General features: G+C 38.7%; 1 protein-coding gene across 3 annotated transcripts in view; it reads left to right on the top strand.

Moving 5' to 3' along the window:
• Positions 1-22,256, top strand: part of FARP2 (FERM, ARH/RhoGEF and pleckstrin domain protein 2) — a 70,317-nt gene that overhangs the window by 10,897 nt on the left and 37,164 nt on the right. For all 3 annotated transcript variants that reach the window (XM_079315533.1, XM_079315535.1, XM_079315534.1), the window contains exons 3-7: positions 6,518-6,622; positions 8,050-8,092; positions 11,628-11,706; positions 13,324-13,421; positions 15,207-15,321. In XM_079315533.1, coding sequence (XP_079171659.1) covers positions 6,518-6,622; positions 8,050-8,092; positions 11,628-11,706; positions 13,324-13,421; positions 15,207-15,321 — 440 coding nt within the window. The remainder of the gene's footprint in view (positions 1-6,517; positions 6,623-8,049; positions 8,093-11,627; positions 11,707-13,323; positions 13,422-15,206; positions 15,322-22,256) is intronic.

Here is a 22,256-nt window from a genome sequence, read left to right as displayed (position 1 = left end):
ACTATTAGAGCTATCTGACATGTCTTCAGCTGAAATAATGAAGGAAAAGTGTTGCTGTGCTCTCAGCCCACTTCTCAGGCTGATTGCTGAAGCCAGTGGTGTAGGAAACTCCTGCTGGCAAGGGGGAAGTTAAAACAGCTTGGCCTTATCTAATCTGGCCTATAGGTATTTATTAACCCATCACTGTGTTATCAAACCTCTGCTCAAAGTACAGTGGGGACTGATGTTAGGACAGCTGGTACAATTTCAGTTTTGCACAAAACAAAAGGGAGTTTTGGCCTTTTCTGTAAAAATGCCCAATTTGTATTTGCCTTTTGTGCAAAGAGTCTGTCACAACTGTCTTCTAGATGTTTTAAACTATTTCCTTTGGGCAGATTTCCTCAAAGCAGTGTGCCAGCCTGGAGTAGCCTAACACCTCACAGGGGAAGTGCAGTACCTGGGTGCTGTAACCCCTCTCCTAGGAGAGAAGGCTGGGAGAATTGGAATTGTGCAGCCTGGAGAAAGAAAATCTCTGGGGAGACCTTTGAGCACCTGAAGGGGCTCCAAGAGAGCTGGAGAGAGACTTGGGACAAGTTCTGGAGTGACAGGACACAGGGAATGGCTTCCCACTGGCAGAGGGCAGGGTTAGATGGGATATTGGGAAGAAATTCTTCCCTCTGAGGGTGGTGGGGCCTTGGCACAGGGTGCCCAGAGGAGCTGTGGCTGCACCATCCCTGGAATTGTCCAAGACCAGGTTAAAACAGGTTGAAAAAGTGTCCCTGCCCATGGCACAGAGTGTGACTGGATGGTCTTTAAGGTCACTTCCAACCTAAACCATTCTGTAATTCTATGAAAACCCAGAACAAATCTGGTCAATGTGGGCGTGGATGATAGTTTTGAGGAAAAAGCTTAATTAATGAAGAAAAAGTTGCGATTTTAATGAGGTTTTTTTTTAATGAACAGAGAAAAACAAATGACTTAAAAATACAGACTTTTATTATGTGCATAAACATGCATATGAAATGAAGCTGTGCAAGGTGCAGAAGCACCTGCAGTGTGAGTGTGCAGAGTGGCCTCTCCAAGGGAATGGCTTTAGAAGGTTCAGGGCTTTGTGCAAGTAACAAACTTCAAGGGGGAAAAATTGAGAGCAGTGTCCTGACTTGTTCCTTCTCTTTATTAGCTTGCATGGGTCAAGGAGATGCTTAGACTTTCTGGTATGAACCTGAATTTGGGGTCAGCTACCCCAAAGCAGCTGCTGTCTGTGACACTATCACTGTTGTCACCTGGATGTTCAATTATTAACTAGCAGGAATTTGGTGCCAAATCATCGAGCAGTACCTGTGAAACTGTCCAAGGATGTGGTCCATGGTGTTAATTTATGTGACTTCTTTCTTCCTCAAGTAGTCCAGGTATTTCAGCACAGCACCATTTCTATAAATCTAAGAGCATTTTTTGTCTTTACATGCTCACTACCTAAGTCTTCATTTTCCAATCTCATTCACGTAATTCCCTCCCTTTTGGGAATGTTTTCCCATGTCAACCAATTGTTGTTTTCCTACTTTCAGGCATCCAGCAAGTCTAACCACTCTGGAAAAGCTTGTTTGTTGGGTAGAGCTGGTTCAGTGCTTTGACACTGCCTTAGATGATCCTTTAAATGATCATTATTTGAAAGCCAGCCTTAATTAAATGAGCCAGAGGCTTCCATTTCTAGAATAATTTGTCTGGCTGTGGATTCTACTTTAAAAAACCCTGGCAAAACCACATCAAAACCAACCACTGAAATCTTGGGACAAAAAAAACCTTGGAGAGGGAGTCTTAGATATTTTTTTTTTTTTTTTTTTTTTTTTTTTAAGAAGCAAAAAAGGCCACTATGGACTGTAATAATGGAATTTAAAATAGCTACGAGATTTTTTGCTTGGATTTGCAGCTTCCATAGTTGAGTAAATGGTATTTCAATGTAACACAATAATTCTTTCTGTAACATAATAACTTATTTTTAATGAAGAAGAACTTTCTTGATGAAAGTGCACTGTATCTCATTTTGTGATAATGAAGTTGCATCCTGTGCTCTGTAGACTGTTAAATACTCTGCAGACTATTCTTGGTGTGGTATTTGTGAAGTAACCTGTAGTTGGGATCTGCCAGGATAAAGGGATGGATAAAGTAAATGTATTTAAAATACCATTTCTTCACAAAGAATTAAAAGAAAAACTGCAAGAATTGAAGTGTAAAGTTATTATTAATGTTCAGATATCAAAATAAAATAGTATTTAAGCAATTTGTCTGAGCACATGAGTGTTTGACAGAGTTGTTACCTGGTGCTTGTTTTTGTGGGGAAGCAGGGAGTATTTTCATTGGAGCTATTAATTCCAGTCAAAATTGAGGAAACTATTAATAAAGTACTGAAAAGGAAGGCAATTGTTTCTTGCTTTTTTAATTTGCAGATTGAATACTAAATATGGAGCTGTAAGGTCATCTTGTTTCAGCCATGAAAGCACAGAGTTAATGACTGGTATTCCTTGCTATCTTAGATGATTTCCTTCTTTCTATTAAAGATTCTAGTGTCCACCCTGTATTCAGAAATGCAGTTTTGTTTATATGTGGCATTAAAGATGATTATTAACAGGGAATTTTGAGGGTGTTTTTTCTGTCTCACGCTTCATTTGGACAGAGATCTAACAGATTACAGAAGGGTTGGAGATAAACAGTGATAAACTCACCAAAATGTTTGCATATTTCTGATTAAGAAAGGAAATAGCAAGTCTATGTTTAGTTGCAAATTGTCTATGCTTTTTAATTTGCCAAAAAAATGAAAAACTCATTTTTTCATTAGGAAGACTTCTAAAGTGCCCCAAAGAAGGAAAACCAATAAAAATCCATGTTGAAGTGGCCTTTATTTAAATCAGTTTGGTTTGCCTTGGCCATTCACAGGGTGCTCTGTGTTGGCTGCTTGTGAATGATGATGTCAAATCTAAACTTGTGCCTCTCATGCAAATCCACTATTAACTGGAGGATTTGGTCTCCAAGGTGTTTGCTGGTGCTGGGGTCTGGTGGCTCTGGCTGCACAAGACTTTCCATTCTATACCTCAGCTTTATCACTTTTTTCTTGACTTTTGGACTTATTTTCCCTTCCAGTTTATCTGCTGCCAAAAGTGGATTTCTTTTTTGGAAAGTTGGAGCAAGGGCAGTTTGCCAGTTTTGGAAGATGAGAATGGTACTCCTTATGAAAATACTGGAGTTTTTGGTTTTTAAATTAAAATATGTGGAAGCAGAAGGTTAGGATGTTCTGGAAGACAAGTTTTGCAGGTAGAGAGGAAGCACTGGTTTTGATAATACTGAGCTATGGTATACTGAAAATCCTAGGTGAGTTTTTCTCTCTTCCTAAGCTCAGACATTATGGCAGAGGGGGGATCTGCCACACAGGGGGTGATATTTGAGAAAATAGCAAATAACTCTTGGCTTGATTCTCCCCCTCTGCTCTGCTCTGGTGAGATCCCATCAAGAATGTCACTGAGGAAAGCTGTAGTTAGCTGCTTTAGGTTTTTTACCCTATTTTTCTTTTTTTTTTCTTTTTTAGTGTGAAATAATTCAGTAATATCAGTAGTCATTGTCTTGGCAGAAAATAAAGAGTAATTGAGGAGTTTGGAATGGAAAGTATGCCATGTTGTGAATTTGTACTGAAAGCAGGACCTTTATGAAATGCATTCATGCAGCTACTTGTCCTGATGTCAAAATTACAGTAATTAAGAAATTACTTCAAATATTTTCTTTGTGCTGCTTTTATGCAGTTTAAACAATTACATGGAGCTGCCCACTATGTTACTTTCATTTCTGTCTACTTCAAAATGTTCAGCTCTTTGGAAAGGATGGTTATAAATGTAATAAACAACTTGAGGAACCAAATAGTTCTAGGAGGAGTTTTCCCTAAGAATTTGAGGCCTAATAATAAAAGACTGTATTCTGTCTCAAGCTTTTGAACCTCATTTTTATTTCAAAATAAAATTAATACTGTTCTTTCAAAATGTGACCTTTATCCTTTGAAGGATACAAAATGATACAGAGCTTAAACTGGGCTTTTCCTTAGCTTTTCATTGTAAATGACACCCCAAATTACAGTTGATAGCCCAAGCAAAATTATTTTACACTTTTAACATTTGGATAGCACCTTCATAATTTAATCAGTTTCTTCCAGCTCCAACCACCTAAATTTCTTAATCTCCAGTTTCTCTTGAAGGAGTGTGGATTTGAGAATGGAAGGAGGGAAGAGCCAGGGATCTGTGCCATACAGGCTCTTTTTTTGGGAGAGATAAGGGCAGCTAGATTGTTTTCAGGCACGGAATTTGATGGAGCCAAGAGATGTGGCTCAGTTTAAATGGAAGAAATCTGTTAGAAATGTGTTAGAATCCAGTTGGGATCATTTTAATGCCTGCATGGAACCAGCCCTGCACACTGATTCCTTGATCAGTGCAGCACACAGGCTGTAAAACTTGTCTGATTGTTAGCAGAGATTGTTAACTTTCAAGAGTTAATCCAAGTGTATCAGCTCTAACAAAGGGTGGTTGGAACCAGAATTGCTTCTTGTATCACAAATGAGAAATCAGGGATCTGGGTCACAGGGCATGTCCTGTTCAGAGGATTCTAAAGGTTTGTCCATGAAAAGGCAAGTTGTGTGTCCCATCCTCTGCACATGAGGTTGATCAGGGCATTGCTGCCTCCCCACAAACATTGCTGGCTGAAAAGAGTTCCTTCCTTGGATCTCTGGGGCCTGGGAAAAGGAGGTGTGCAAAAACACGTGTGTGGCTATGGACCTTAAAAAGCAAGGGTCCTACTATATTTGAGGATATTTTCTCCTGTTACTATTTGAAAATTTATGCACAAGTCCATAGCAAGAAATGTGTTTCAATTGGAATGAAAAAACTGAATTTCCAAAATGCATTTCTCCAGGCATGTGTTTCCTGTGGCAGAGTCTGTGACCTGCATGAGAAACATGCAGGAGACAGCAGAGGAAGAATGTCACTTGCTGGAGATGTGGCTTGCCATTACCTGTGTCATTCCTTATTTCATTGTCCCTTTTTTAAAACCAAAACCCATGCCCACAGAGTCTTCTGGAAGCACAGCTTTTAACTAAAAAAGTTCATCTGTATTCCTACCTACTGAGCCAGTGTGATACCAAGAAACTTTGAGTGATTTGTGTTAGCACCAGGTGAATTCACCTGATTGAAGCTGTGGCTGCTCTTTTACTCTGATCAAAGCCTGAGTGAGAGGTACAAACACATCTTGTGTCCTTCTCTGTCCTGCTTTCTGTGCTTTTCTCTGAGGTTACATGCTTGGATTCAGTCAGCTTTGCTCACACCACTGCAGATACCAAAGTTATCTCAGATATGCAGCACTGCAAGGCTGTCAGACTTTTTCTCTATGAAATTTTGGGGTTTTTTTTGAAGTGTTATAGGGCATTTGAACAATTCTAAAAACAATTCTAAACAGCTGGGTGATTGGACCAGTGTGCTGTGGAAGTTTGCTGTTCTCTCCTGTGTTGCTGTAGCTGCTTTCTGCTGATGTTTGTGGCTTTGCCCCTAACTTGGCTCTCAGAAGGGGTTAATGAGTGAGTTTCTTGAGGATTCATTGAAAGGACTTCCCAGCAGTGGTGTGAGAGGAGGTTTAGTTGGGTTCTTTCCTATATATAAAGGAAATTTTGGCTTGAATTAAATTTTACAGTTTAAATGATTATCTGAAAAGTGGTCCTGATTTGTGTTCATGAAGCATTAAATTGGTAACTTGAGAAATATAAACTAGAAATTTATTGCAATTTGAAGGGAAGCTGAAGTACTGGTAATAAATTTGTGAGGCATAAATTTGCAAGCTGCTTCTTTATACAAATTCAAAACTTATTCAATCATAATGAGGGCATTGCAAAGACTTAAAAGATGTTTTTAAAACAATTAACTATAGGAAAATTAAAACTCAATGTTGATATTTGAATCAGTGTCCACTGATATTTGAGTTATAACAAATTGTTAAATATAGGTTGCATCTAATTAAATCAGATATAAAATGTTTTGTACATTCATTATTTTAAGAATTTCAACATAAAATGAATGTGTTTAACAACAATCGTGTCAAAATTGTAAGTTACAGGTTAATGAAATTTTGAAAGGTGGGTTTTAACAGAGTTTCAATCTATTAACATCTCTTTAAACTGATACTTCTACTCTTTTGGCTAGCAATAAACTAACAGAGAAATGAGCACAGCAACACACTGATGACCCCAAGAGCAGAGAATTGAGCTGCAGACTGCAGCAGAAGACAAACACCTTTAACTTTACACACAGGAACTGTGCAAATGGAGTTGAATCTGATGTTATGTATATTATATCTTGCCTGTATATTAGATATTTGTGTGGTACAGTGACAAGAACAACCTGAAAAATCTTTGTGATGTTTTTCTCCAGTTTATAAAGATGCCATTTGGTTTTGCTGTGAATTTATTCTTGTTTATTCATATTAATCTCACTGTAACTTTTTTTTTTTACTTTCTTAGTCAAAATGTTACGGCCAGACATTATTGACAGAGGTTTACAAGCATCTGAATTTGATTGAATCGGACTACTTTGGAATTGAGTTCCAGAATATCCAGTCATATTGGGTGAGTACAGTTCCCTGACAAATCTGCCATAATAAAAATGTTGGGTGAATGCAGTTCCTTGAGTGACAAAAATTTCTCAGTCTGCTGCAGTTTCCTGTAGTCTCCTGTGGGATTATCTCTTGGATTCTTGTAAATCTGTTTCACTCACCAGAATGAGGAGAGCTATTAAAGCAGAAAGGAGGAATCAGATCCTGCTTCTTGTTAAATCTCAGGAATTGTATAAAGCAGTTAAATGCTGATGGTCCCATTTGCAGACAGAAATAAAAACCTTTATTCATCTGAAAGGAGAAACACGAACTCAAAGTGTACTCTGCAGAGCACTTATAAAATCAAATTATGGTGTGTAATTTTGGTAGTGTTCATATTGATCCTCAGTTAATTCAGTCTTCAATTCATTTTCCTAAAGAGCCATTACAAACCATTGTCTAATCAACACAAACCTCAGCAGGCACACAGGCCTGCAAGCTTTTTAAATCATTGATCTAGATCAATGCTGACACCTTTAAGCCTCCTAGTCACTTATCCTGTACCTTGCAAAGAGGACAGTGTAGCTTCTGAACTAGAAAATGTTTCCCAGAGTTTCCTTTCATTTTGTCTTGTTTTGGTTTTTTTAAACTTTTTTTTTTTTTTAGTTTTTTTTTTAGTTTTAGGACTCACATGCAAATAATATGACTGAGAACATAGAGAATGCAAATGGCACTAATCCATGCTGCTCTCAAACTGAGGAAATACCCTAGAGCTTGTTTAGTTTCTGTTTCTTGTGCAGTGTCCAAACTGTTTCTGCAGCTAATAAGGTTCTTAAAATCCTCAGCTGTCTCTCAAGCAGAGCAGTAACTAGAAAGAACCAAATAGAATTGTCTTGTAACAATTTTCTGTTTGGAAGAGTGGGGAAAATAAAAAGTTGAGCTTCCAGAATATTTTGCATTACCTTTATGGATGCTCATTTTACTAGAACAATAGTCTTTCTTTAAAAATGTGCTTGTCAAAAAAGAAAAAATGGTGAGAAGTTAATATTGAATAAAAATCCTTAAGTAGCTAGGTAAGAGTGACAGAAATAGCATGGAAAGGAAAAAGATGTTGGACCTTTCCATGTTCTGCAGACTTTCTGTAATTTTGCAGCCTGGCTCCTGTCAGACTGTGGGTTTTGGCATGACTCCTGCCCTCTTGGCACTGGGGCTCTGCTTTTGCTGACTTGGCTCTTCTTCTGTCCAGATGAGCTTTAAGCACAGATCAGTGACTTTTCTATTGATGCATGAGAAATGTCAGTTCAAATAGATAAATACACTTTTTGTATAGCAAAGGAATTACTGCATTGAGGAAGAAATGCTGCTCATAAATTACTGCTTAATTTGAATTTACTTTTGATGTTTTCATATTATATTAAATAAGAATGAAATAAGTTTATAACTTTTTCTCTTCAATTTCAGATTTGGCTGGAACCTATGAAACCTGTTATTAAACAAGTACGGAGTAAGTAGTTTTAAAAAAGGAAGTTTTCCTTAATTTGCATCTTCTTTATGTGGGTTGCTTTCACAATTACTACTTGATTTACTGGTTATGCTTCCCTGTAGCATACACATGGCAGAGGTGATAGTGGTTCCTGCTGGGGCATGCTAACCTGACATTTTAATAGGTAGTATGTGGTGGGTGGAATGGAAACTTCCTGCAGGTAGGGTTCTTTTCTCTGATAAACATCTGGATAGGTTGGGTCAGCTGGTGTTATGCTGGAGTGAAATATGACACTTGCTGTGTTAGCTTTTGGAGGCTGTGTTGTCATACTGTGGGAAGAAAAAGGAGCATTTTGGCTGATTCCCATGTCAGCTCTTTCCACATGCTCAGGAGCAGCTTCCCTGGAAGAGCAGAGGTGGGGATCTCCCCCCTGGGTGGTGGCTGCAGTGTCAGAGCCCCTGCCCTGCCTGTGGAGTTTTGCTGCCTGACCAGGAGCACCCTGCAAATAGTCTTATCTTAATACCACCTAAAAAGTATTAATGTGACAGGCACTTTAAAGGCCCAAAATTGTTGAAGAATGCAGGATGCTGGTTGGTTCTTCAGATGTTGAAACTTTTTTTTTTTTTTTTCTCCCTGTAGAACACAGTTAAGCAATTTGTTTGTTTTGTGGTTCTGATTGTAGAGGCTTTGTGGAAGAACAGGATCAGGAGGGTGTGGTAGATTCCTCTTGCTTTCCAAATCTTGATTGAAATATGTTGAAAATGAGTACTGAGAAGTAGCTTTTAGCTACTCTTCTAAAATTGATTGCCAGAAAATGTGAAATCATCAATTCTAGCTCATTTTCTAACTTTAAGGTCATGATTTTTGACTTTTGTTGACCTTGTTTTTTAAGCAGAAGAGCCAAATCATCTATAAAATAAGGCTCCTTTAGGAGAGTACAGAATATTTTTCACTCTTATTTTCCCTGCCAAAAAGATGCTGGGAGTGTTGTTTTTATATGCTCCTGGGTAGAAGGAATTGTGTTACCCAGTCAAAAGATCTGGTGGATCATAGGTCTGCAGTGCTGCTTGGTTACTCCTTCTGTATCTTCTCCTATACCATATAAATTGTGGAAACTTGACCTTAGATCAGACAGTGTTTCCTGATAATACAAATATTGTTCTAAAATGGTCTAAAGTCATGGGGATGTACTAAGATTTATAGCTGTTTTAAAGTCTATCACCCATGTTGTGTTGCCAGTGAGACTGAAAGATTTATTTAGTTTTTTTGTCAGTATTAGTCTGTAAGAGATACCAGTCAGTTGTGTAGCAAATGTTCATGTTCTGAAATCAATTTTAAATTGGCTGAAATGTCCTATTTCCTATATATTGGGGGTTTTGTTTGGTTGTGGTTTTTTTTCTGTAATGATTTTGAAGTTAGACTTCTTTTAGTCCAGCAGCAGTGGAACATAGATGTTATGAACTTTTAGGTGACCTTGCTCAAACTTGTTGGTTGATGTTGCTTGTGATTGCTGTGTACCTGCAGATGGGCATTTCTGATTCTTTGACATTCCCTCTAAAAACTCAAGTTCTTGGTTTTCTCCCAGCTAGTTTTGCTTTTGTGACATCTGTTGAACTTTGTCTTGTGTGATAAGGATTGGAGTTTTTTTTAAATTTCAAATGAATGCAATCAGTTTTACTACTGAAGCACTCTAGATGGGAAGGAATTTGGATCCAAAATTTCAGCCTCCTGACAGGCACACAGTATCAAGTTAACACTTGGGCACCTTCTCAGAGGTGCTGCCACTTTATATTATGTAGTGTTCTATTCACCATTCCTGCCTGGGTCATTTTTTGTTTCTTGCTTTTGCTCAGACTTGGCTTCTTAAAATGAATTCTGCATCTTGGTTAAGACTGGGCAAGTATTTATTTTCCTGATTTGAGTGGAACTTATTAATAGAGGAAAGGCAAGACTGGCTAAACAAAAAGAGGAGGGCTGTGCTAAAGAAGCAAATATGCAGTATTATGTTTTAAATTTTTCTATTTAATGTCATTTGATGTAAGTGATGTCTGAAACACTTCCAAAATTGGTCCCACATTGATACTTCCACTTGAGTGGCATCAGTAATGTGCAGAACTGTCTTTAACCTTGTGAAGGTCTTCCAGAGGCTCAGAGTATTTTCAGAAATTTGATATTAAGTTTTGGTCTTCTAACTGGAATCATTAAAACGATTTATTTCCTTACTTGGTCTGTCTCTAGAACTGTAAAATCCTTAGTTTCTGCCAAATGTGGGCTTTCTGTGTCATTGTAGGGTGTTATTTCCAGCCTCCTTTCATTTCTAGATACTACACTGTAATTAGGATGTGGATTTTTGGAGGTTTTTTTTGTTCACCAAAGCTTTGGTAATTCTGGAATTGAAGGCTGGGAGCTGCTCTTGTCTCAGCTGTGATAGTCTGTGAGTTCTCCCAGGTACTTGTCAAAAAGCAAAGTTTGTTATTCTCTCATTAGCAAACGAGAGGATGAGTGAAGGAATGTTTGGCCTGTGGCAATCAGATATTCCAGACAGAAAAAATCAGTGTACTTTGGGGCTGATGGGGTTAAACTGGACTTTGTTAAGCTTTCAGAGATCTTAATGCTTAAAATAAATTACAGCAGGCTGCTTGTGCTCCAGCAAGTTTGATTTATGTTTAATTTGGCTAAGTTTGCTTTGAAACAGCAGTGGCACAGGGAGTCCTGGGGGGCATTGCCTGGCTCTGGTCCAGAGGGTGCCTGTGGACATCAGGTGGATGCTCAGCAGGCTCCTGGAAGCACAGGCTGGCCAGAGCTTTCCCTGCCTCTGGAATACTTGGCTTCATTTGATTTCAGGCAGGAAAAACAGTGGGAAAATGGTGGTACCCAGTCCTGGCATGGTGAGAGATTGTTGTAGCCTGTAGCAATTCCTTCAGAAATCCAGGTGAAACAGGGGATGTGGTTTCACAGGCTGAGTTTTGATGCTGGAACTGTTAATTTAGAGCATTATGGACTGTTCCCAGTAGTGACCAAGGGTTCTCTTTCATTTTGAAAATTAAATTAGTTTTCTGCCTGTTGTTGAGGTGTACAAGAACAGTGTTGAAAATGGGAGGACATGGGTATTAGCAGGCTGCAAACACCCTTTTACCTCCATGGGGTGCCAGCCAGGTGTGCTGGCATCAGTCCTGATGGTGGAGGTGGGCACTGGGAGCCTGTGGGATGTGTCTCCCTTCTGGGACCCTCTCCCTGGGTCACCTCTGATGCTCTTTTATGCAGCCAAGTAGCTGCTTTGGGGTATTACAGATTTCACATTGCATGAAACACTTTTTCCAACATTCAGCCTGCAGACTCACCTTGTCAGTGGTATCCAAATTCCTTTGGAAAACAGCTGCTTTATCTCACTTGACATAAACAACCTACACCAGAGCCTGCTGTGGTTAGCTGGGATGTAAAATCTGAACAAACTTTCTTTGTGTTGTTTCTTTGCCTATTGGCAAACAGAATACACAAATGTTTGTGAAGAACACTGTTTTTTTTTTTTTGGTGAAATGACCAACTTTTCTTCTAGGACCAAAGACTACAATGCTTCGTCTGGCTGTAAAGTTTTTCCCTCCAGACCCAGGTCAGCTGCAAGAGGAATATACCAGGTAAAGTTTTTTTAGAACTATTGGACTTGCTTTATATACTGAATTAATAAAGTAGGAAGGCAGCACAGCTGCTTCCAAGCAAAACTGAGGAAGATGAGTGAAAGAGCACTTACAGTGAATTGCAGTTGCAGCAGACATGTGCTGGCAGATGGATGCTATCAGAAAAAATACTTTTCAAAACAGAAAACAGCACAGGTTAAGGGTTTTCAGCATCATGGTGTCAAGGGAGTCAGAGTATATAGAAAATACTAACGTTTATGAACAGTGTCTATAAAAAATAAATATAAAATAAGCAGTGCATATTTTAGTAAGTGATTTAAACTTCCAAACACACTTTACTGATCACAATTTTAGCCATGCTCACCATGGGTTATTTTGGTGGATTGATAATTGGTCTGTGGTCATTTAAGCAGCTCTATCTACCTGCTATCACCTGGGGACCTGGTTTGAAGTCTGTACCTCTAACTAGGACATTACCCAGATGTTGGTGTTTAAAGAGCTTTTCACAGTTCCACTATTTTTATTTGGAATTCCTCTTAGAGAGGTTCCTTTTTATCCTTCAGATGTATTTAAGAACACACCAGCATGACAACTGTTGTGATTGTCTCTTGTAAGGAGAAATACTATCCAAGTATTTCCTTTGCACCAAGTTTTCTTCCATTAACTGCTGTTTCATATAGGAAATGCATGAGGAATGCAGCTTTTTAGAGCAGGAACTATATTTTGCCTTTTTATTGAGTATTTATGGTCTGCACTTAGAGCATCTGGGTAGTTAATGATATTGTATTCTTTATTGTGAGTGTACTGTAGAAACTGAGAGAGCTCATCAGACATCCAGAAAGCAGAGCATACTTTTTGAGAAGCCTTTAACACATACTTACAGTACTTAAAAAAATTTTAAAACCCTATCATTCAAAAAATCCTTTTAGTATCTTTTACTTCAGGAATAAAGTTTTAAAATAAATTCTTCTTTAAAAAAATCTTAGGATCATTCTATCAGTTTGAAGGTTTATGGTAGTGAGTTGTTGCCTGTTTACTGGAGTAAAAGGAACAGCATACAGAACTGTTAAACAGAAATGATTCCTCTTTAACCACTAAATGGGAAATAGTTTAGTTGAACTAATATAGCAGTATAAGAAAAGTAAATTGAACTTCTTGCTGTCTTTGTAGGCTGCTAATATAGTTCTGGAAAACACAACTGCTGGTAGATTAGTTGAGTGCTAACAGAAATGCTTATCAGTTTTGCTAACAAAATACTGGAATCAGTGATGTTTTTCCATCTTTTTTCTAATAGATAAGATCACTTGAAGTGTTTTTTAAGTTTCTTTCCAGCTAAAAATGACAGCTGCTGTTACTGTATAGATGAAGCCTGCTTAAAACATGGTTTTCCTTCTTCCTTGTTCCTGTGAGTCTTTTTGTGCTGATAAATTGCACTGGATCCCAATCACAGGTTATGTGGTTTGGTTTGACACTCCTTGGTATCCAGGCTGTTGTTGTTCTTTGGAGAGCAGAAGGATCAGGAGATGCTGCTTTTTTAACCCCCTGCTCAGTTGTTCTGTTGTCCTTTCATGTGTCAGGATGGTCTGTGTAACTCCAGCTCTTGTACCTCTCCTCCAGGTACCTGTTTGCATTGCAGATCAAGAGGGACCTGGCAGAGGAGAGACTGACCTGCAGTGACAACACAGCTGCTCTGCTGGTCTCCCACCTCCTGCAGTGTGAGTATCCCAGCTGGGCTGACACTGCTGATGGTGCCAGTGCTAACCCACATTAAATCTCACACAGAAGCTTTTGGTAACTAGAAGAAGTCTCTGTCTCACAGTATTTCCTTCTCCACACACTGTAAATGATCATCTGGGCTGGTGTGGGGAGGAGCAGCTGGTGCTAATGTATGAGGTAAATTTGGCTGCAGGGGGTAGTACAAAACCAGCCCCTTGCTGTCTGTTTTCCTGGCTCTGCAAGCACTGTTGCCAGCACTCCACATCTTGCAGACAGCTGTTCCCACCTGTCTAGGTGCTCCTTTGGCTTCACTTCTCACTTTCCTTGTGCCTGGGAGGATATGGCTGCACAGGAGCTGGGCTGAAATACAACAAAGAACCATGCTGGAACAGGTTCTGCAGTGGGGCTGTCAGCAGCTTTCCTCCTCTCTGGGACTGAAAATTGAAATGGGAAGCAATTTATTTGGAAGCACTCCATGCTGCTGCTGGCTCAGTCTGTACATGCTTAAAGACCTAAAATGTGGCTTTTGAGACAAGGAAGTTGGAAACCTTGAGTGAGTTCAGACAGCAGATTGCTGGAGCAGCAGCTGAAGTGTTCACAGGGCTGCAAACCTGACCTGCAGGTGGCTGGAAGCAAAAGCTGATCAATGATGCTTCTTCACATGTGCACTGCTAAGCAGTTGTTAGTTGTCTAATTCTGCAATGCAATATAATAATACACTTACAATAGTATTACTTCTGGTGATTTTATTGGCAGAGAAAATCTATCTTGTGTGTGATACCATTAAAACCTGCTCATGATTTCCCAGCACTGTGGAGCAGATGAGTGAATCTCATTGTTAGGCCTTGCTTAGCCTGATTCTGCTCTTCTGGAAAGAGAAAGAACAGGTTTATTTTCAACAGAAATTATTTTACAAAAGCATCTTTCAGGTTTTTTACTCGTTCTTTCATGTGCTGGCTAGATTTTAAACAGGATTTGCTATGTTCTTGTTAAGAACAAGCCTATTCCTTTCTCTGACAGTAGTTGATGGCAGATGCCCTTAGACACAGAGCAAGCATATAGCAATTCTATAGTTTTTAGGACATCATATGTAGTTTTACCTTTTGAAACCTTTGGGTTTTGAATTTAATATTGCAGCTTCATTTTTTATTATCAGAAAAAGTAAATTACTCCTTAAAATCAATTTATTCAACTTGCAATTTTTATGTACATTTGCCACATGTTCTGCCTGCCTTATGCTTTTGGCTTATTCCAAGCTAAAGGCTTCTGATTATTTTGTGTTGTATCAGGTGGAAGCTGTTCTGCACTTTACAATAATGCTTTTTTCTTCTGTAAATCTTCTTAAGTTCACAGCATTGCATCTGAAAGACATGGATATGTGAAGAGGAAACTGAAATTCCAGATGTAATTTGCCATCTTCTGAGTAGCCTTGTCTATTACTATTTTACATATATATAGTAAAAAAAAAAATTGAAATATACTATTTGGTATAAGGTTTATATAAGGAAGAAATGTTCAGAACACCTCACAGGTCTTCAAGTCTCACATCTTGCACTCTTAAAAAGTCTAAATTTTTCAGACAATGTTCAAATATTGCTGTAATCCCCAGGAAGTCATCTTGGGATAAATGTGAGTTTAGTAAAATGAAGCTGCATACAAATCATCATGCACAAATTTGAATTACTTAAAGGCTCTTGTGGCCTAATTCCTTACAAGTATTTTCTGTCATTGTTCCTTTTCCATTGTTTCTTCTTATCCTAACATTGCTTTGTTTTCTGCCCTAGCTGAAATAGGGGATTTTGATGAAACAGAAGATCGAGAACACCTTAAAACAAACCAATATTTGCCAAACCAGGAAAAACTTGAAGGAAAGATCCTGGAGTTCCACAGGAAGCATGTGTAAGTGAGGATTAATGTAAACCACTAAGATAACCCCTGGGCAGCAGATGGGCTTGCCTGGGGGAGGCTGAGCAGCTGCGTGACAGGGTGACGTTAAGAATGTGTAAATTAAACACCATTTACCTTGAGCAAGAAAAGTTATGTGTAGTGATAGTTACATAATCAAGATGGAGTTGTTGGGCTGTAGTTTTTTTCTCAAGTGATTTTTGCAGTGTGCCTTTAATAATCTGCTAAAGAAAGTTTACATGTAATAATGGGTTTAGGTAAAATAATTCTTCAGAATTTCTATTCTGTTTTGCCAGCATATGCAGAACTCTTACTTTTGTCTAAATAATTAGAAATCAATTGCATTGTATTATTTTTTTGCACATTAAACATAAGGGAGATGGAGGGAGTGGAGAAGAAATAACTTCCATCAGAATTCATGCAATACCTTATTTTACAGCTGGGTACTTTTTAAATAAGGGAAGATTATTGGTGACAAAGAAATTCCACCACAAATATTAAATTAGTTCCAACATGGAGTCAGGAACTGCAGGAACTTATTTTTCTGTAATTTTCAAGACCTTGCATGTTAGGATTTAGCATTTTGAAGTTCTTTTATAAATGGTGACTGTCCACACACACATTTTATTGAGCATGATTCTGTGTTTTAATTCAAACTTAGATTTTCCTTTGCTCTCTGTGGGTGAACTTGTGGATTGTTGCTGATTTCCTTTCAAGACAGAACAAAGTTTTTTCAGGGCAGCATCTGTGTTTAAAAGCACATCCTGTAATATTGGAAAATTAGTTTCTGAGAATTTCAGTAATGAACTGATTGCTGTTTATGATCAGTCATTTTAACTTATTCTGAAATTATTGCTAATGATGAAATTTCAACTTTGTTGATTCTTCATGAAACCAGGTGGTTACTTTTTTCTGCTTTTGAACACTTGAGGTGCATGTGGAAATGAAGAAACAAAAGAAACGTTTTTAAGTAATTTAAAATAACATTGAAATTAATTAAAATATATGGTAGGATTCCTCACCTTGGGAGAAGTAGCTGGAGGAGCTTTAATTGTTTTTCTCTTGTCTAAAGAAAAATGCTGAAATAATTAGTAATTTGAAAGCAAATTAAAAGGAATAGCATCCTTTTCACAAAACTTGTAGTGACATTGTGATACTACTGCAAGGTACTGTGGAGTCTGCAGCTGCAAATGTGTCATGCAAGGTTTTGATGACACCATGCAGGGTAGGCTGATGGCTCTCAAATTTGGGGTGAAATGTTGCATTTTTAGATCTGCTTGTGGGGAATTTTCCTGGTTTGCTTCTCTTGATGGACAGGTTGTGACTGTCTTCTGAGACAGGGACTGGTAGTTTTGTTAAAAGGATTTGAGCATTTTTTTTTAAACAAGTTACTTCTAATCACTGGTTACAAGGAAAGTTTGTGTTTTTGCCTGTCAGGAAGGAGTCAGAGGAAGGTTAATAGGTAAAGATTCCTTCTTGCATAAGTGTACTTTTCAAAATTAGTTTAATGAGAATTGCATTTAATGCAGCCATATTATTAAAATGATTGTAAATCTTATTTTAAATCAGTGTTATAGAGGTGTACATGCAAGTCAAGTTCAGATTAACAGCTGAGACATGAAATTAGACAAGGTTACCTTTGAATGTTAGCATTGAAGGTGTATTTCATATTTCCCCTGTGCCTTTGGAAACAATTTTGTTAGAGAGATGTCATCTTGCAAGCAGTGCAGTGTTAAAATTAGCTGTGGCTTCCCTGGTTTAACCCTAGCTCAGCCCTATGCTGCTGCTAGCTCATCCTTGGTGAGTTGGGGGGAGAGATTTGGAAGGGTGAAAGTGGGAAAATTCATGGCTTGAGGTACAAACAGTTTAAATAGGTGAAGCAAAAACTACACAGCCATGCAAAACAAAACCAGGAGTTCATTCCTTACTTCCCACTGGCAGGCAGGTGTTGAGGAAAGCAGGATCCCATCATGGGTAACAGTGATTTGAGAAAACAAGCACCATCACTCCAAATGTCCCTCCTTCCTGCTCCTTCCCCCAGCTTTATATGCTGAGCACCAGGCCATATGGGATGGGATATCCTTGGGGTCAGCTGGGATCAGCTGTCCTGGCCATGCCCCCTCCTGAGTCCTTGCTCCTGTCCCTGGAGCTGTGTGTGGAGCAGGAAAGGCCTTGGAGCTTTGCTGGGCAATAAGGAAAACACCCCTGGGTTATCAGCATGTTCCCAGCTCAGGTAGAAACCTCAGTACCAGTGAAGAAAATTAACCCCAGCCCAAACTAGCACACATCCCTTCCCTTCTCCCTTCATCAGGGAGTATTTTCTACCCTTTCCCATCTTCAGCAATTGAGGAGGGTGCTGAGTTCTCAGTGTAGACCCATTTTTTCCTCATTTCTGTTCCAAGGAGCAGGCAGGAACAGGGACCTGGGCATTTGGCTTTTCCTTGTGATGCACAGTGCAGTTGGACAGACAAAAATGCTTCTCTCTCATATTGTCCTGGTGTCTCATATTTTGCCTTTTAAGATTTATTTTAATTTTTAATTTCCTTTAATTTACCTTACTATTTCCCCACTTACCTTTAACAGACTAATATTTTTGAGGCCAGGTTGGATGGGGCTTGGAGCAGTGTGGGATAATGGAAGGTGTTCTTGCCCATGGCAGCAGTGGGGGCTGGGTGATCTTTAAGGTCCCTTCCCACCCAAACCATCCTGGCATTCCATGATTCTTCTACTGCTTATTGCTCCTGACAGAGATTTCTTGTACAAACCAGATATCCAGGAAAAGAAACCTATTCCTGACAGGATGGCTTATCTCTTCCAGGTTGTCAGATTGTTTCTGTGGCTCTTTTTTTTTTTAATTTATTTTTTTTAATTGCTTCACTATAGTTATTAGAAGTGGTAGGACACCATCACCCTCAATAAAACATAGCTTGTGTATCCAATCCATTCTTTAAATGGAAAATATTGTAATTGGAAAGATAGCAATTGAATGCTTGTTTTCTGTTAAAGATACTTTTTCCTTTTACATTTGTAAATAATTTCTTTTACTTTCAAAAATAATAGGAATGTGGTTTCTATACTTTGCAAATTATGAGTTATATTTTTGGTGTGACACATTAGTTATTGCTTCAGCAAGAGCCTGAGTTAATTTACTTTATTTATGTAGTTTATTAAAAATGAAAGATGTATATTTTATAGATGGTGTATTGGTGCTGATGCAGTTAATTCCTGACACCCAGACACTCAAAATAAAATGTATTCTGTCTTTCTGTGAGTAGGAGAATACTTGCTGTGAGCTGAGTGCAGGATTCAACATGACACATTTTTCCTGCATTCACATGTCTGTGGTTTCTTTGTTTGTACATACATAAATCAGGGAAGAAGAAGATTTACTAGATTTCTATTGACATTTACTGTTATCCCTCACATCCTTTCACAGCTTGTTAGCTTAGTGTCCATGAATTTCAATTGTTTAAATTGCATGTAAATTGGAAAAAAACCTCTAACTTGACACTTCATCTTTAAAGTTCTCTATTAATCACTGGGTTTAAATGCTTTGTAAATCACCTAACACTTGACAGCATTTATTTTGACAAATTTTTTTGTATGGACTCTAATTTTTGAATGACCAATATTGTGTCACAACCAGTATTTGTGTAGCTGGATGGTTGTAAAGACCCTCTACACTAACACCTACTGCACTGACAGCAGTTTTTGCTGGAAATACTGATATTAGTGTTTGTCCATTGACCTGGGGAAGATTAAGTCGATTTATCTGCTTAATGGCTGAACAAAATTAGAGCAGATTGTTTTGGGGCTGGGCTGTGCAGCTAAGCCTGCAGGCAGCATCTGAGGGCAATTTCTGCAACTGCCTCTCTTTGTACCCATCTGTGGAACAGTCAGAGCTGCTTGGTTCTGCTCCAGCTCCTCCATACCAGCTCAGCCTTCTCTGGTGGCTACAGGCAGGCTGTGTGCAAGTGAACACTCTCAAAATTGCCTGGTATCTCATTTTAATTTTTTAATTTTTTAAATTTTTTTTTTCCTGTGCTGTGCTTTGGAATATATCAAATCCCTGAAAATACACGAAATAACAGTCAGTGGTTCTACATCAGTTACACCAGACTGTTCATGAGAAATTTTTAGTATTATAGACCTCCAATTTTCTAGTTGCCATTTTTTTGGTTTTGCCTTCCTTCTCTTCCAAGCCTCCTTCCCAAGCCTCAGCACCCTCTTTAAAAGACAAAGCCCTGCTTTCATTCTTAATGTCGCTGTTTTCAGAAGAATTACAGCAGGAATTAGCGTGGGTGGGAGTTACACACAGTGCTCTCAGAGTGTAACTCAGGAAGCCCTGGCCAAAAGCAGAATTTATGACCTACCTATTTTGTATAGTTTTAATAAATAGGAGCCATGGTACACCAGCTTTTTTGAGGCAGTTAAGGAATCTGTGGTGGAAATGGAAACAACAGTTAAAGCAAATATTAAAAGCACTTACTCCAGTGTTACTCATTTCAGTGAAGGAAATCTGCTTTACCAGTTGAAGTTCTTTGACATAACTAGTACAAGTAGTAGTAACACTGGTAGAAATGCAGCTACAAGACTCTGTAATTTGGCATTTCTGTTTCCATTTGAACTCGGGTTTTTGTGCCTCTTATGTTTTTCCCTTTATATGACGTGGTCACATCATACTGACATTTGGATAAGGGTGGATTATGGACTGAGCTTGTAAAGTCAGGAATGTCACTGAATCCCTGACTTCTGCAGCTGGCCAAATAAATTTGTGATTTCCTGCTGTAGTGTTTTAGATTCTTTGTTGTCCCCTCCAGAATGAACACTGCTGAAATGCTGTTATCAAATGTGTGTGCATTCAGGCTTACTTTCTCAGGGCATTTTGTGTAGATGTGTTTTTTACATTCAAGAGAATTTTAGTAAATGTTAGTGAGGCATTGCTTTTTCTAACAATTTCTATTTTTAAAACTGTAGCATATGAAATAAGTTTCATAATTGTATTCTGAATTGCAGAGACAGTTCCTACTTGGAGGGAATATGTATTGTCATCATCCTTAGTTCTGTTAAATTCAAATGTAATAATCATTCACTTCAATATTCTCTGTTTGTATTTTAAAAAATCTATAAGGTGCTAAGCAATTGTTTAATCTAACACATACTTCTAGGTAGGTAGAAGGAGTTATTTTTAAGGAGTATGACTAGAAAAGCCAGTCAAGGGAGCAGGGGAATTTATTTAGAACCAATGTTGTGGTTGGCACTGCACAGTACACAAAAATAGGTAATGCTAAAAATAGTTTATCATCTGTTTTAATAAAATGAAATGCAGATTTATGGAAGGAAAGCCATTTTCTTCTTGGAAAAAAAGGCCTCTAAATTTGCTTAGTCTGTGTGTGCAGAAATCAAATCTGGTTTCAGCACTGTTTATTTATAAATGGAATAATAATTTTTTAGCACCTGTGTCTTCCTTGTATCATTACATTTATCCTAGTGAACTTGCACATATAAATAATTTGCTATTTATTATTTTTAAGCATTGTCAGTAGAGGGTCAGTTTATCCAGCTGTGGCTGATGCAGCCTCATTGCTCTGAATGCCCCAGCAGGTCCTGTGCTGCTGGTGTTTCACAGAATTCCAGAGTGCTTTGGGATGGAAGGGACCTTAAAGTTAATCTCACTTTGACCTGTTACCATGGGCAGGGACAGCTTTCACTATCCCAGGCTGCTCCAAGCCCTGTCCAACCTGGTTTTGGACACTTCCAGGGATGGGAAGTGTCTTCTCCAGGACTTCACCTCCCTCACAGGAAATAATTTCTCCTAATGTAATCTTAATCTCCTCTCTTTTAGTTTAAAACCATTCCCCCATGTCCTATCACCTGTCCATGTAAAAAGTCCCTCTCCCTCTTTTTTAAAAGCCCTTGTTAAGAGCTGAAAGGCCACAATGAAGTCTCCCCAGAGCCTTCTCTTCTCCAGATGCACACCTTCAGCTCTCTGCCTGTCTCCAGAGCAGAGGGGCTTCACCCTTGGAGCATCTCTGTGCCCTCCTCTGGTCTTACTTCATTTTATGGAGTATCCAATTATGCTGGGGACCCCAGACCTGGAGGCAGCTCTGCAGTAGGGTTTCCTTGGGGTTAGCACAGGAGAAGGTTCTCCCCTTTTTCCTAGTGCTGCTGGATCATATCATGCCTAAAACATGGCTGTAGTGTTTTCATGCAGGGTATTTGTAATTCAGAAACCTCCTTGGGTGACATGTTTATGTTTGTGATAAAGACTTTTACTTTGTAGTGTAACTGGGGCATGATCAGTAGCAATAATTGGGCTTGATTGTCTCAAATGTCTTTTTCAGCCTTAATGATTTTATAATTCTATGATTTTAAGAACTCCTTCATTTCCACAGCACCATTTGCTCATTCTTGGAGATCTTTAACTCCTTGTCAGGACTCATGAACTTATAGGGAAAAGCTCTTGTCAGTACAAGTACCCACTGAAAATGCCCTACAATCTAATATACACCCTCTCATGGAAAAAAAAAATCTAGGGGGATTGAGGGGAAAAAAAAGACTGTTTTCATTTAGGAGAGCAAAATGTTAGTGGTTTGATGCCAGCTAACTTGGGGAGCAGTCAGTGAGGGCTGAAACTTTGACAGGTGGTTGCCAGAGTCATGAACAGTCTCTGTGTTGCTGTTTTGGACCTTGTGCACACTTACAGAGCAGTTGCTCCTTGTACAGCTTCCTCTTGTTTTTAGAGTAATTTTGACAGCAGATGAGGTTTCATTTTAAAGATCCTTTTCTGGATTCCTTCGTAGGGAGGGCTGGGGGAATCTGTTGCACCTGGTAGTAATAGAGTAATAATTTAGAGGTCTCAAAAGCTGACCTGAAAAGGGTCATTCTGTTGCAATATTTGCATTGTTTGTGTTTTGCTGGCTGTGCAA

Source organism: Erithacus rubecula (assembly GCF_903797595.1).
Source record: "Erithacus rubecula genome assembly, chromosome: 11".
NCBI lineage: Eukaryota > Metazoa > Chordata > Aves > Passeriformes > Muscicapidae > Erithacus > Erithacus rubecula.
This window is presented reverse-complemented; position numbering and strand designations above follow the sequence as displayed.